This window comes from Sarcophilus harrisii, chromosome 1 (genome assembly GCF_902635505.1).
Source record: "Sarcophilus harrisii chromosome 1, mSarHar1.11, whole genome shotgun sequence".
NCBI lineage: Eukaryota > Metazoa > Chordata > Mammalia > Dasyuromorphia > Dasyuridae > Sarcophilus > Sarcophilus harrisii.
Genome location: NC_045426.1, coordinates 353,747,555 through 353,764,693, shown reverse-complemented (window position 1 = coordinate 353,764,693; position 17,139 = coordinate 353,747,555). Strand labels below are relative to the sequence as shown.

The 17,139-nt window shown below is 31.8% G+C and overlaps 1 protein-coding gene across 6 annotated transcripts in view; it reads left to right on the top strand.

The window, feature by feature from the left end:
• The window catches only part of WDR7 (WD repeat domain 7), a 506,900-nt gene that overhangs the window by 15,961 nt on the left and 473,800 nt on the right, over nt 1–17,139 (top strand). For all 6 annotated transcript variants that reach the window (XR_004230845.1, XR_004230846.1, XR_004230847.1 and 3 more), the window contains exons 2-7: nt 1,913–2,084; nt 10,240–10,346; nt 12,151–12,229; nt 13,726–13,900; nt 15,004–15,080; nt 15,848–15,967. Coding sequence is in view for 3 of the 6 variants with exons in the window: in XM_031945925.1 (XP_031801785.1) it covers nt 1,926–2,084; nt 10,240–10,346; nt 12,151–12,229; nt 13,726–13,900; nt 15,004–15,080; nt 15,848–15,967 (717 nt within the window). In the remaining 3 variants the exon portion in view is untranslated. The remainder of the gene's footprint in view (nt 1–1,912; nt 2,085–10,239; nt 10,347–12,150; nt 12,230–13,725; nt 13,901–15,003; nt 15,081–15,847; nt 15,968–17,139) is intronic.

The window sequence follows — 17,139 nt, the reverse complement described above, 5'->3', positions numbered from 1 at the left end:
TCAAACCAATTCCAATTGTTCGGTGATAAAGAGAGCCATATACACCCAGAGAGAGGGCTGTGGGAACTGAATGTGAATCATAACATAGAATTTTCACTCTTTCTGTTGATGTTTGCTTGCATTTTGTTTTCTTTATCAGGGTTTTTTTTTTTTTTTTCTTCTTTACCTGGTTTTTTCTTGTGCAGCAAGATAACTGTATAAATATGTATACATATATAAGATTTAACATATATTTTAACATATTTAACATATATTGGATTACCTGCCAAATTAGGAGAGGGGATTGGGGGAAGGAGGGGAAAATTTGGAACAGAAAGTTTTGCAAGGGTCATTGTTAAAAAATTACCCAGGTATATGTTTTGTAAATAAAAAGCTTTAATTTAAAAAAAAAAAAAAAAAAAAAAAAAAAAAAAGAAGAAGAAAAAGAAGAAGCCATGCTATGTTTTTAGTGCACAGTCTGGAGTAGGGTGGCCAACAATTCTGATTGAGAATGGCTTCTTGGCCCTGTTGCCTTTCACATTATTGGTCTGGGTTATTGAGGAAGCAGTGATGTAATGGAGAGGGCCATTGAACCTGTGATCTAAGTATTCTTGTCACTCCTATAGTGCTAGGTATCATAGCTAAGCAGGGATGCTGGTGGAGTTCAGCTTATATCCTCTTCTGTCATGAATTGACATCCTGTTAGTTGTAGATTCTGCTCTTTCATAGCCTTGAATGAGATGGTTGGTCCCAGGCTCTGACTCCTCCTGAAATTTCTGGCTGAAACTACAAGTTTGCTGCCATTGCTTTCTGGATGTAGTAGCAGGTTTAAGGCTCTGATCTTTATGTATTCTCTGAATAGATAAGGACTAGGAACTGAATGTACTCCTCTCTCTCCTATTCATTACAAGAATTTTCAGAAGGGATATTGAGGTTCTTAAAAGCATTGCACAAATTTCAAGGATAACCTACTCCACCATTAGTGCTCATTTTCTGTTTTCAATCTTTGTATATATGTTGATGAATCAGTTGGTCCAACTACACATCAGAAATCACACAACAGATATTCTTTTTTTAATTTTTTAAAATTTTTCTTTATATGCAAAGATAGTTTTCAGCATTTACCTTTGTAAAACCTTTCTTCCCCCCCCCCCCCCCCCCCCCTCCCCCCCCGTCCCCCTTCCCCCCCCCCCCCCCCGCCCCCCAGCAAGCAGCAAAAGATGTCTTTTAGCCACTTGGTTTTACATGTATGGTTTTACAGTTAGTCTAAACTCTTCTGAATGTTTTTGCTTCTCCTTAAGGGAACCCAGTGCTATCAACAAAGCATTGAAACAAACTAAACAAAATACTTTTTAAAATTGACTTTTAAAAAAGTATATATTTTTGTTTGCCTTTTGACCTTGCATGAAGATGAAGCAGGAAAAAAACCCCACAACCCTTCATCCCTCTTGCTCCCTGCCCCCAGCCCCTTCCCTGCATTGTATTGTTCCTTGTAACAAAGAAAAACCTTTAAGAAAAAATGTAGGTGTAGTACATTTGACTATTATATACAGCATTGTGTTCTTCTGCTAAAAGGACTCCTATATGTTTCTTTATCTAGACTCTGTATATAAAATGTCAGTCAATTGATTTGAGAGTAATAATCATTTAGAGAGAGTTGATTTTCGTTTCGTCATTGTTTGAGTAAAACAAAGGCTAAAGTTGTATGTGAAGAATTATGTTTGTATAGACGTAAACATTTGGCCAAATTTTGCTACTAAGGTAAAGTGGTGATTTTCAAATTGTGTGATTTATGTGGCTAGACTTTGTCATGAAATTGTAGATATGTAGGGATCTTCTGATGGAATATATATATATATATATATATATATATATATTTTTTTTTTTTTTTTTTAACAATAAGTACTTAAAATTGTCTTTATGAATTTTTCAGGTGTGGAAGCAAAATGGCAGGAAATAGCCTTGTTCTACCAATTGTTCTTTGGGGCCGTAAAGCACCAACACATTGCATCTCAGCTGTGCTTTTAATGGATGATGGGGCTACAATTGTAACAGGGTGTCATGATGGACAAATATGTCTCTGGGATCTTTCCTTAGAATTGGAAGTAAGTATACAAGGTATCACTTGTGTCCTTTAGATATAGCTATCTCTTTTTCAGATGGCATTTTTTTTTCTTATAAAAACACTAACAGTTCCTACTACAAATATTTTTTAAAAAATTATTGTAAGTCCTTATTTCTTAACCTTTCTTGCAAGAGTGTTTTGGAATAAAAGATAATTGGGAAATTGCTTAATTATAGTTGACATTTCTGTTTTATTTTCTCTATTCTAAATCTTAATGTTTATTAGCAGGATATAAGATTAAATCATAGAAAAGAGCCATGAGAAAGATATTAAAGTGTTACTATAAGAGAATGTTTTTTTCAACTTGGTGGATCTGACACTTTAACAATTCTGTTGCCGACCTTTTGATTTTTTTCAGTGATCGTGAGTCTTATTGCATTGTGGAGATAGATTAACTTAACCAATTGTGAGATTCATTAACTGCTCTTATTAAATTTTCATTAAAAAAAACCTGAAAGTTATTGAGGATCTAGTGAGAATCAGAATATCTGCCTTGGTACAAAATGATTGAAATTTGACTATTTTAAAAAAATAAAATGAAATAATGTTTCTATACAAAAGAATAAAAACAATGGTTATGGGTATAGACCATTCATTTTAATTTCTGTTTCACACAATCAAGCAGTCAGTTAACAAAATTCTACAGAAGCAAAAAAAATTAAAAGATAAATTTCTTCAGTGATAAATGACTGGCTACAAATAAAAGGACATTTCTTTGAGTTCCCATGACATCACTGGAAAGTCAGAAAAATAAGGTTTTATTTTTAAATTTTCTTTATTGTGTTAAAGTTGACAAACATGTTATTTTTTGATGTGTATCTCTAATAAAATGATGACTACTTTGGTTTTTTTTTTTTTTTGGTGTTCCTTGGAACTTTTATTTTATTTATTTTTTCTTCTTTTTCCAGTTTCTTTCTTTTTCTTTTTTTAATTTAATAGCCTTTTATTTACAGGTTATATGCATGGGTAACTTTACAGCATTAACAATTGCCAAACCTCTTGTTCCAATTTTTCACCTCTTACCCCCCACTCCCTCCCCTAGATGGCAGGATGACCAGTAGATGTTAAATACATTAAAATATAAATTAGATACACAATAAGTATACATGACCAAAATGTTATTTTGCTGTACAAAAAGAATCAGACTCTGAAATATTGTACAATTAGCTTGTGAAGGAAATAAAAAATGCAGGTAGGCATGAATATAGGGATTGGGAATTCAATGTAATGGTTTTTAGTCATCTCCCAGAGTTCCTTCTCTGGGCGTAGCTGGTTCAGTTCATTACTGCTCCATTGGAAATGATTTGGTTGATCTCGTTGCTGAGGATGGCCAGGTCCATCAGAACTGGTCATGCAAAGCATTTCTATAATTAGTCATGCGACAGAAAACATAGACCAAAAAGAAAAAAAAAAGGATGCTTAAAATTTCCATTCAGACATCATCAGTTCTTTCTCTATATATGGAAAGCATTTTCCATCATAAATACTTTCATAGTTGTCATGAATCATTGTATTTCTGATCATCTTACAATATTGCTGTTACTTTGTACAAAGTACATTTTACTTTGCATCAATTCATGGAAGTCTTTCCAGGTTTTTCTGAGAACATCCTACTTATTATTTCTTATTGAATAAGAGTATTCAATCACAATTACATAACAGTTTATTCAGCCATTCTTCTTCAATTGATGGACATCCCCCCAATTTCTAGTTCTTTGCCTCCAGAAGGAAGTTGCAGCTATATTTTAAGGTTGGCCAGTATTGTGCTTATCAACTGTAGGGACTTAGAGAAATGCATGTGTTGTATAAACACAGAAATGAGTAGCTTATTTAATTTTTTTAAAATAGGCACTTTTATGTGAGTTCATGCCAATTTGCAGATGATATGGCATACAGATGAAGTTAAGACTTGAATAAGAATTTTTGACAAATTAGAAAATACAAATTTTTAAAAATTAGAAAAGATGTTTATCATGATTTATGAAGCATCCATAGGACTGATGAAAATGTTAATAATGAAACAATGTGGTTTAGTGGAAAGAGTTCTAGACTTAGACTGAGAAGATCTGAGTTTACATTTAGGCTTTACCGCTATTGTTTGATATGATTTAGGGCTGAGAAGGACACTTTTTTTGACCTTAGTTTCTTCATTTATAAAATGAGGATGTTGAACTTGATTTCTAAGATTTCTTTCACTTCTGAATCCTATAACTTTATTTATTTATTTATTTTATTAAAGCTTTTTATTCACAAAGCATATGCATGGGTAATCTTTCCAACATTAACCCCTGAATAACCCCTTGCTGCAAATTTTCCCCTTCTTCCCCCCATCTCCTCCCTCACCCAGCAGGCAGTCCAATACATGTCAAATATGTCGAAATACATGCCAGATCCAATATGTGTGTATATATTTACACAGCCATCCGGTTGCTCAAGAAAAATCAGATCAAGAAGGAAGAAAAAGAAAAACTGAGAAAAAAGAAACAAAATGCAGGCAAATAATAACAGAGTGACAATGCTATGTTATGTTCCACCCTCTGTTCCCATGGTTCTCTCTCTGGGTGTAGATGGTTCTCTTCATTACTGCACAAGTGAAACTGGTCCGATAAATCCTACACTTTTAAAGATTAAATAGAAAACTTCAAGAATGATGGCTTGAATTAAATTTAAATTGACTAATGGCCACTAATGAGGCCAACATGGTATTTTCCATATAAGTCTTCAATAGAAAATTGTGCTATCTGTGAGATAGAAAATCCAGATACCAAAATCATAAGTGAAATCACTATTGATTGCTTTTTCACACCATTATGGCATAGTTCTTGTAGAATTTATTTCACTGAGCAGGACCAGGAGATCATTATATACTTCAACAACAATACTATATGATGACCAATTCTGATGGACCTGGCCATCCTCAGCAATGAGATCAACCAAATCATTTCCAATGGAGCAGTAATGAACTGAACCAGCTACGCCCAGAGAAAGAACTTTGGGAGATGACTAAAAACCATTACATTGAATTCCCAATCCCTATATTTATGCACACCTGCATTTTTGATTTCCTTCACAGGCTAATTGTACAATATTTCAGAGTCTGATTCTTTTTGTACAGCAAAATAACGGTTTGGTCATGTATACTTATTGTGTATCTAATTTATATTTAAATATATTTAACATCTACTGGTAAAAAAAAAAAAGAATTTATTTCACAAGATCAGGCAATCATTTGGACTGATAGTTAAGCACTTGAGAGAGTGTATGATGAAAAAAGACTAGCTTTGGCTCACAGTATGTATTATGTAAAATGACATTTGAATAATAGTCATATTTTTCAGCTTGATCACTTACCTTATTCATCAGACTTGGCTCTGAATAATTCTTGGCTACTTTCAAAAATCAGATTTTGTTGCCATGAAGGCATTCAAAGGAAAGTGATACAACAGTTCCAAAAGAGAATTTTGAAAGAAATTTTGAGCAATGGCTGTATCATTAGTATTAATATGTTTTCTCCTAATGAAATGATTTGAAGGGGAAAAGTCTCATTTGGATAGATGAATTTTGCCACATTAAAAATAATTGCAACTTTTCCCTCAATATAAACCTACATATATAAAATATATATATAAATACATAAATTGTTTCATTATCACACTCCATGCCATTATTAGGTGTATAGAAAACTATTGTAAAGGTTACACCTGAAATTTTAGTTATCAGGATTTCACTGACAGTGTAGGTGAGAATATATTTTATTGTGTCATGTATGAGATGATAAACTAGAAATCAAGATTATGCTTATCAGAATTTCTGATAATGATAAATAATTTTGAGGTTACTTATTATTTAGGAAGACATGAATAAAATTTCAAAGATCTTGACAGATTGGAAAAAATGATCTCCCAGATCAAAAGGGTACTCCTTTTAAGATACTAAAAAACAAAATATCAATATCAAATGTGGAACAATTGTGCCAAGATAAAAAAGCATAGTTAGAAGATCCTATGATGTGAAAAGCTGCTTGTGAATCAGCAATGCTTTGCTGTTAAAGAGAAGGATTAATGATTTATTGAAATGGAGAGAAAGGCATGTAGTTTTAATGTGGCCCATTTGTAAAATTTTGTAATTAGAGCATTGTATTTAGTTTTGGATGAAAAAGGAGAGTTAAGGAAAAACAAATGTTTTTAAAAGTATGGAAAACCAATTCTTTGAGAAACTGTTGATGCAAATGAAGTTGTTTACTCTAGAAAAGATTAAATGTGCTTTTCTGTTGTATTTAGTATAAGAAAATTAGATAACAGGTAAAAATAGATCTTTCCATTGAAAGATCAATAAGACACTTTTGTGCTTTCCCTTCCAGGGAGATTATGATTAACATTCTTAACATTGTTTTTATGAATGAGTTCCATCTATTAGTGATTTGCAAGAATTCAAAGATAGACCTGTAACTCCTTTGGTTTCTGGTCTGTAGGGAAGATGGACAAAAACTTGGCCTAAGTTCATGGCAGTAATGAAAATAACTTAAATCATATCATAAAAGTAGCAGTAGTACTCACAGTTTTGTTAGCATTCAGGGTAATACTGTTAACACTTTAGAAAGGATGTGTTGTGTGTACAGTGTTAACTATCACCTCTTCTATTTTTTTTAATTTTCTTATCATTCTTGGTCACATTACTGATCAGATAAGTGTAATTTCTTGATTGTGATCTTTGATATTCAAAGATGATATTGGTGGGAGCCATTATGTGTAAATGAAGAGATCAATTGTGATAGTTTTTGTGTATATTTTGTGTATGCTGTTTAATGACCATAGCTATGGTGTTTGTTTTTCCTCTGGGCTTTTTAATTTCCCTGCAACTCTAACCCCTGAATAAGCCATTTCTTTGAAGAAATGGAGGAAGTGATTTCTGGAAGGTGTTAATTTTTTTTCTTTCCTTTGTTTATATTGACACTAATCCAGTGCATTTCTAGGGATTTTCAATTTACTACTATTATTCTTCCTTGATTTGTTGTTTAGTGATTATTACATAGTTGAATTTTCTGGATCCTCTTTACTGCTCATCTGACTTTAACAAGTGCAGTGTAGTTTCCACTTAGAAGTTTTAGAAGTCTTATATGGAAACTATGAAATATATTAAAATGTTAACTTTTTGAAAGCTTTTTTTTATATAAGCTGATTTTTTGTTTCCATGGTAACAGAGATTATGCTTTAGTTTGCCAAGTGATAATTATACTGTATATTCATGGTTTCCAGTTACTGTCACTTGATCAGTGTTAAGACTAATTTCTACATTCTCATGATTGGAAATCATATGACTTAAGAATAGAAAAGAAGATTAAGACCTGGTACTGCCTTTATCCAATACATGAACCTTATCTATCTTGCCTCAAGAATGTCTGGGTAGTGTATTTTTGTGTCAGATGCAGCAGACTATCTAGTTCATAAGGGACTTTGGGCTAGAATTGCTTGAAGAGAAAACATCTATATTTTTGTAGGAAAGGGTTTTTATTTTGTGTGTTTGCATATGATATGTAGAATTCAATTGGCATTGATTAGAGGAGATGTTGGGCATATTTCAAACTTTTTTTTTTCCTTGGGAATATTGAGAATTCTGGCTTCTTTACATTCTCTTTTTACTAGCATTGTGATTTCATTTCTTTGCCTCTTTTTCTGCATTTGCAGATAATATTACTAATATTATCTACCTGAGAAAGATATTAAAGATATTAAAAACATTAAACACTGTGGGCATTCTTTTAAATGCTGAGGATATAAATATAAAAAACTGAGAGACAGCCCCTGTCTTCCTGGGGCGTACAGTACACAAAAAAAAGCTGAAGGTGGGGGAAGGGAAAGCTACTTGCCATAGAGGAAAGGTACCAGAATCAGAGAAATCTGAAAGTAATGTAGCCACATGAGAAATGAGGGAGAGTCCTCCCAGTACAGGTCAGCACTTTCGCTGTAACTTAGTTTTAGAGCACGTAAATGGTTAAATTTTGGTTACTTGACTAATATGTTAGAAATGTGCCTGGAGTTCAGGTCTTCCTGACTCTAAGATGGTCTCTCTATCACCTGCCTATAAAATGAAAAATGAATGGGAAATAAAATGAAAAATGAATGAGTTGGCAACAATTATCATTTATATTTGACATTTTAGACAGGTAATAGTTTTACAGATACCACTATGGGAATCTTGAGTTTTATTGATAGTTTGGTGTTGGTATGGAGCTGGCATTTATTGGAAAGCCTCCCATTACATTCATCTTTTGGAATTTATTGACTTTTAGAGGTAAATGGCACCTTGAAGATCATATAGTTTAAATCTTCTTTCCCTCTTCTCTTTTATTGTTATTGTTGCTATTGTTGTTATTATTTTTATTATTAATAATAGTGTTAGTATTACTATTAAGATGGATTGAAATGGAGTTCCTTGACAGCAGAAACTACCTTTTGCTTGTCTTTGTTTCTCCAGTGCTTTGATGTAGCTTTATTCTTGTTTTTATTAACAAATGTGCTTCAATCATCTTCTGATTTGCAAACTTCATTGTGGGCTAGCTCTGCTAATCAATCTAACAAGATTTCTCCTGTTTGTAAAGTATATCCCTTAAACTGCTAACTAATATATTTTTTTTCCCATTTTTGTTTCACATTGCATTGGAAGAATTTAGTAGTGCATTAGAAAAGTAGTCTAATAAAAGTCTTTGCTCTTTTTGAGTATGACTTCAAGCAATAGAATAACATCTATTATATCTGTTATAAAATTCTGCCATATTATTATCATTATTATTTAATGATAGAGAGTAGTTTACATGACTGTCATGAACATCTATGCTTTTGTGGAATAAGCATAGGCCATTATGAACCTTCTCTGTCAAGTTTAGATTTGTGGATTCATGTATGGTTTTTTTGTGTGTGGTTTTTTAAAAAAAATGTTTTGTTTTTTTTAAACAAAGTTAATGAATCCAATATTGCTAGATGTTTTTCTTCTTTCTCAATAGTATTTTAGTTTTTTTAAATATGTTTAGTTTCTAACATTCATTTTTGTAAAATTTTGTGTTCCAAATTTTTTCTCTCTCTCCCTTATCTGCACCTTCCCCAAGACAGCAAACAATCTGATGTAGGTTATATAAGATCCTTTCTGTATTTGTCTTGTGCAAGAAAAATTTGTCTTATACAAGAGTGGAAAAAAACATGAAAAAGAAATAATCAAACAAACAAAAAAACAAAAAAAGTGAAAATACTATGCTTCAATCCACATTCAGTCTCCATGGTTCTCTCTGGATGTAGAGGGCATTTTCCATTCCCCATGCCCAAGAGGGCATTTTGGGAATTGTCTTAGATCACTGCATTGCTGAGAAGAGCTAAGTCTATCATAGTTCATCTCAATGTTTTTCTTTATACATTTTTGAATGTTATAAAATTCCTCCTATTTTATTTTTTTTTGGGGGGGGAAGAAGTATTTCAAGCTGAGAAAACTGATTTAAGACTATGAAGCTGACTTGAGAGGTCCATGATCAGTATTTGATCATTCCTCTTTGTTTTGATATTCCTCTACTTAGTCACATAGACTTTATAAACATTAAAAAATCAATCCTAACTAATTCTTTTTCTCTTTATGAGAATAAGGAGTTTTTAGCATTAACTATAATTTTAACTACATGTGGTGATGTGTTCATAGTTTAAACATTAAAAAAAATTTTTAAGGGATTAGCACCTTTACATTTCTGTGTATACAAATGTGTACTTGTATTTTTTTTTTTTTAATTTCAGTAGTATTTTATTTTTTAATTACATGCAAAGATTCATTATTGTAAGATTTTGGCTTCTAAATATATTTTCTCTTTCCCCTTTTTACCTCCCCCCTTCCCAAGACAGCAAGCAATTTGACACAGGTTATACATATACTATCATTTTAAACATATTTCCATATTAGTCATGTTGTGAAAGAAAAATCAGAACAAAAGAGAAAAATCATGAGAGAGAAAGCAAACAAATAAAAAAGAGCCAAAATGGTATGCTTTGATCCAACTTCAGTTTCCATGCTTCTCTTTCTGAATGCAGATGGCATTTTCTAAGCTAAATCTATTGGAATTCAAATTGAAATATGTTTAAAAATTTTTTTTTTAATTTTAGATCAATCCTCGGGCTCTCTTGTTTGGCCATACAGCTTCAATTACTTGTTTGTCGAAAGCCTGTGCTTCTAGTGACCGTCAGTATGTAGTGAGTGCATCTGAAAGTGGGTGAGTATTCTTTTACTCAGTTTCTTTGAATTATAATTGAACATAATACAAATCCATTAGCAAAGATTATCCTTGTCTTGGTTTTATATAAGCAAGAAAATATGAATTATGGTCTCTAAGTTATTAAGGCAATGTATTGTGTAAGGTATTTCTGGCAGCGTTTGTGCATATATAGTGTAAAGTGCCATTTAGAACCAAGGTGGCAGTCATGAGAAGCACTATGGGCAATTGCTGTGAGACACACCTGGGATTCGCTGTGCATTTGATTTTGAATTTTTTTTTTTTTGGTTGTATTCAAAAACCTTTTGCCGTTGCCAATTTTTTGTGACCCCCTCCAATTCAGTTATCATTCAATACCATATGGAGTTGTGACTCACCATTTAAGAAACTTTGATTTATACCATATATTGATGAGACCACACTTTTTTGTTTTTATATTATACATCAGACATACTACTTTCTTTTTATTACTCTCTCTCTTGTTTCCCCTAAAGGTTTGATGACACTTTGTATTAATTCTTCCCCTTATATACCTTGTTGATGTAAAGGCTCCCTTCACCTTATTGCCAAAATACATTGTGATTTTTTAAAAATTTGAAACAGATGCTTTACTTTTGAAAAATTGGTTTTTATTGACATTTTTTATTTTTATATTTACAGACTTACTCTGTATTCCTGCTTCTTGACAGAGTGTCTCTTGTAACAGAAAAACAGTTAGCAAAACTAGCTGAGTGATTGTTTCTGGCATTGTATGCAACATTACTGTGTTTTTTTTCCTTTTTATTTTCCATAGAAATTTAATAATGGTGTTATAGAATCCTATAAGGAAATGTTTGGTGTTTGAGATTGCATTAAATATGTTAATTTGGAGAGTATTTTCATGTTTGTCATATTAATCTAATTTATAATTGAATGTTTCTTTTATTATTTAGGTATTTTTATATTCATCATTATAATTTTGTGGTTGTCCATATATATACATTCTGTTTATTTTAAGGTAGATTTGTTCGCAATTTGTGTTTTTTTTCCATGGTAAATAGAGTTTCTTTTATGATTTATTGATTTTTATTGCTCATACATATGTAAATTTTTTTGTTGGTTAATCTTTCATTATGGTTAAGAGTCTCATTTGACTCAGTTTTTTTGTTAAGTTTTGGATTTTTTTTTTTTTTTTTTTTAGATACTCATATCATTTGAAACTAGTTATACTTTGAGCTTTTCATTTTCAAGGCTAAACCTTTTAATAATTTTTATTTAGTAATTGTATTTCAATTGACTATTTCATGACTTTTTTTTTCAGTGCTGACAATTTTGAAGTTTTGCTTACAAATAAATCCTCATATATATATATACAATATATAGGTATTTATAAGGCTTGGCTGTTACTTTTACATAAGAAAGTTATTATGATTCAGTTAAATTCTAAAATTTCTGTTATGGATTTGAGACAATAAACATAAAATATATTAAAATAGCTGATTTCTTTCTTTAATGAAATTAAAGGCATTAATATGTCTACCACTGAATAGAGTTGAGTTTCAATTCTTTTAAACATGTAATCAATTTTTTTTAATTTTAATTTTCAATTAGAATTAAAAATTTATTTCATTTGGAAGGAAGCTCATGAAAAACTTGACAAAAGAGATGAATCTGGATTAAAAAAGAAAAAAGAATTTTAGAGCACAAGACAAAACCTTGGTTTAGCTGAACCAAATACATTTTCCTTCATATGATTTTGTAGTGCTCACTAGGAAAATAGTTGGTCCTCATCAGTCCCCCCAATTTTTTTTTCTATATTTTACAGAGAAATGTGCCTTTGGGATGTAAGTGATGGCAGATGTATTGAGTTTACAAAATTAGCTTGCACACATACTGGCATAGAGGTTAGTATTTTAATTCTTTAATTTGTCAGGCTACAAGCAAAGATGTGTTTAAAGTGGTTTAAGTGCTGCTTCATCCTTAAAAGTCCTCTGTAAAATTCAGCTTCCAGGGAGCTTTTTTAGTTCTCTTAAACTCTTATAATCTATTTTGATTTAAAGTAATTTTTTTTTCACATTGTTTCTCCCTGTTATGTAAACTATTTTAGAGACAAAGATATTTTATTTATTATATCTGTCCTTTTTGTATTTAATACAATTCTTTGCTTATAAGGTACACTTAATTAGCACTTGTTTAATGAATAGATGAGTGAATGAAATGGATAAATGAATGGACAAAGTTTGAGTTACATTTCTAATATTTTTACTCTGTAGTCAAACTGTTCTTTAGTTTTCTCACTATATGTATGCTGTACTAATGTACAGAAGGTTAAGAGGTTAACTTTTAAGGAATATTAAGATGTATAAAAATGTAATTAAGGAAATATATGGAATTTTTAGGTGGCAAGTCTTGCAGTTACCAAGACATGGGCTCACATATTGTCTCTGAAACCTATTGACTGAAAATCATTTAAGCTTTCAGTGCCTCAGGAAACTCTTCCCACTTGATTTTCTCCTGAAAATAATAAGAAAAGGAAAAATTTGAAGTATGAGGATTAGAATCAGGATCTTTGACCATAGTGTAACTCCTTCCTATAGAATGGACCTCTGTCTTTTAAAAAGTTTTTTTCTTCCATGACTCAGCAGTATTTTATGGAGAAGCGCATATGATCTTAAAACTACAAGCCATAATTTCCTTTTACTTAGAAAATGATCATTATTATTAGTAATCCAAATAATGCCTTTTATTAAATTTTTTCTTACATTTGAAGAAATTGAACATTTTCACTTAGTTTCAACTTTGTACATCGTGTGTGTGTGTGTGTGTGTGTGTGTGTGTGTGTTGTGTAAGTAGAGGCTTAGCATATTTTCTTTATCATTTATTATAATAAATCTTAGGTTATTACACCTAGAATATGTTTATATATAAGAGAATTTCATCTTTTTTGTACTGTATTTTTAATGCCATGTATATCTTTTGCTACTGAATGTTGAAGAAAGAATAATATTAAATAGACACTGTAACATAATTGATTTCACAAGTTATGAACAGCTTTAGCACTGAGTAAATAAGAATTTCCTTTTAGAGAGATATGGCATAATGGAAAGACAACTGATTGTGGAGCTAGAGGATCCAAATTCAAATCCTGCTTCTTGATACTACCCTTGTAATAGTGGGCAAGTCACTTAGGCTCCCTAAAACTCAGCTTTCTCATCTGTAACATGAAAGGATTGAATTAGACAGCCAAGATCTATGGATGAATTGATAACAACACATACTTAAAAACTTTAGTGAGCAAGACTTTTGTTGAGAGTACCATATAGCTAAGCATTTGATAAGTTTAAATATTAAGGGAAAAGCAAATTTGTCACAGATAATTTTTTTTAAAATATAAAATTAGTTCTACCAGTTCACTGTTGGGAATCAGCGTGAAGGGAGACTGCTGTGCCATGGACATTACCCTGAAATTCTGGTTGTGGATGCCACCAGCCTTGAGGTTCTTTATTCTTTAGTGTCAAAGATATCTCCTGACTGGATTAGCTCCATGAGTATTATTCGATCTCACCGAACACAAGGTTAGTGTACTTTTTTTAAACTTTAACAACAAAAAAAAATGAAAACAATCCTTCTTTCAGGAAGTTTCATGGAAGAGATTGATACTTTCTTTTACTTTTACACTTATAATCATTTCCATGATTTTCTTGCATTTAGAAACTAAACATTACTGCCAATAATGCAATTAATCCCTTCCAGTTTACCAATAACTCACATATTGAATATTGTCTTATGGAAGATGATTGTTAAACATTGTTCAAGTCCTGATTTTGTGCTCCTTGATTCTCCAAGGTGAGGGAAGGAATTTACAGTATTTACAATTGATTCATTTATATATTCTTGGAATCTTTACACTAGGATGGAGTTAGTGTAACGTCGGGCTGTCACCAGCAAAGTTATAAGGAAAAAGTGTGTTCTTGCTGTTTAAGCTAGGACAATGGTCACAATAGATTTTTCCTTTTATTTTCAGAGCAAGCTATTAGTGTTCTTCACAATGAGGAAAAGGGGGAATGCTCAGTAATTAGATGTGTCTGGTGAATGTATTCATTCCTGAGGGTGTCTCCCACAAAAAAATGTTTAACACCTTCTCCTCTAGTCCTTCACTGTCTTGTTTCTTTATGTGGACTGTGGTCAAGTGCATGGCTATTGATTCAGAACCCTTCTGGCTAACTTTGTTGAACCTACTATCAAATTAACCATAAGGTGATAAGCTTCTGGCCATATCAATTCTTGAACATCATGTATATGTATAGAAGACTTTGCTAACCTTTTCACTCGCCAATCATTGTCTTCATTTTCATTTTTTTGTCTCCTCCTCAGCCTCTGATAGAGTTTGTACAGTATCATGTGTGAACTGAATCATTTGGAGAAAATATACAGTCTTTTATTTGGACTTTGTGTAGAATATTAGTCATAATTCTGGCAAAGACCAAAATTATTATTGGTATATATCTGAGAATATCAGTATAGGAACTTCATTAGTTTGTTTCTCATACTTGTATGGAAACTTGTTGGCCAGTAGACAAAAAAGCAGTTCCTAAACATCATAACTGTATTATTTAAAAAAAAAATATTGATGTTGGAGAAAGCATACTATATTTGTATCGTTTTGTTTCCTATTTAGAGGATACTGTTGTAGCAGTTTCAATGACAGGAATTTTGAAGGTTTGGATTGTTACATCTGAAATTAGTGATACCCAGGTAAGACTGATGATAGATCTCTCCAATATTGTCATTATTGTTTCTTATTGTACTCAAATTTTTTAGTGATATTTATTAGGTCTCTATTTTTAGTGTTTGTGATGGTTGTCTGCCTAATTTTTTGTTTTTATAATTTCTTTAATGTTTTGGAATGAATGATGCCATAATAATTATATAAGTAAATTTTTGAATTTTAAGAAATGCTCAACTTTCTTGGATTATGAAATAGAAAAGTACATTTTACTTCTGCATAAACTTCTAAGTTAACTTTGGAGTATAACTTCTAAGATAATATGTTTGAGGGAAAAAAATAATCCAGAAATCAAATACAGGTCTCAGTATATTGTATTCTGATAGTGGGCGGGGCCAATCTGTGCCCTGCCAACACTCCTGTTAGTTTTTCTAGCATTTTGTCAAGGAATTTGACTTAATTAAAAAGAAAACAAAATAAAGATAAAGCTGAATGAATTATCGGGTGTTTCGAGTTTGCATAATACCTTGAGCGTTTCCTTTTGTTGTTGTTGTTTTTTTCTTGGTATCATAGTGTAGATTGTAGAGTAGACAATAAATTTGATTTCTGCTTCTTTTTATTACTCATATGACCTTGTTACATTGTTTCAATGCTTTTTAAATTTTGATTATTTTTAACATGTGACTAGTTTTGGAATGTAGTTTTGTTCTTTCTTTGCTACTAAGTTGCTGAACGTAGCAATTTCTGTTTTCACTTAATTTTACTGTTGTGTAAATGTTATTTCTATATCTTTCAGGATACGGAGCCAATATTTGAAGAAGAATCCAAACCAATTTATTGTCAGAATTGCCAAAGTATCTCTTTCTGTGCATTCACCCAAAGGTCACTTTTGGTTGTGTGTTCCAAATATTGGAGGGTAAGGTTAGATATGATATGTAGCACGAAACTTAAAGGAATAACTAAGAAAGACTATTTTAATCTTTTAATACTTATGTCTGAATTTATGTTCCTTGTTCTTCCCCTCTTTCCCCCTCCCCCCTCTCCCCAAATCTTTCCATTTGGAGGAGGTATTTAGAATGGTGCTCTGTGGAGCTCTCTATTCTTTTTAGGATAAATTCAACAAAGATTGAATAAGTGTTTGCTATGCAAGGCACTGTAATCAAAGACTTTTTGTCATAATGGGGAAAGGAGAATAAAAACATAGGTATAGAAATAATTGTAATTCTGGTTAGAATATAAGTGAATAGCAGATGCCAAGTAGAGTGATTAGTCATTTTAAATGAAGGTCTCACTGAAGAGCTTAACATAAATTCAATTTATGTTGAATTAGGCCTTGAATATAGGGGAGGATTTCCAAAGACAAAAATTAGTAGAGTGCCATGGATTATTTTCAGGCATGGAGGACAACATTCATGGAGTTGGGAAATAGCATGTTGAGATCACAAAATAGAATATCGATGTTAGTACTCTAATATAATGAAGGGAAATTGAACTGAGATTAAATGGGAAATCTGCTGCCCTTTGCCTGAATGAATCCACTGTGTTGGATCTCGTGAGGCTAACAGATTAAAGCAAAAAGAATTAGAACTGTTTAGCTAATGCTATGGATTCATCTGTTTCTGTTGTTTAGTAGGAACAAAATGGAGGAATTAAATATCCTTGGGAGGAGGGAGGAATAAAGAGCCAAATGAGACTTTATTTGTGGTCTTTAGTTTCTTTTCTTTTTCCCTGCTTATCTTATATTCTTCTGAGTTGTATTTATCCCTGAGGAATTGTGAGTGGGAAACCACTTTCTGAGCTGTTTCCTATTTTTACTTTTGTGTCTATTAAAGTGTTGTTACCTTTATTTTGTTGGAAAATAATGTAAAGTGGAGCTTTATGTTAGAAGTTTGGAAAGAAGTTGCAGCCAGTTTGTAGCTTAAACTCTGATTAGTTTTCTCCTGAATTCTAGAACTCCAGAATTTGAATAGAAAGGTGTCAATGGTTATTTTCAGACCTGAAATAAAATGCTCAACCACAGTGTACCCAGAAAGTAGGCATTGAATTTTTGCTTAAAGACCACCCATAAATGGGAAATTCACTACCTCT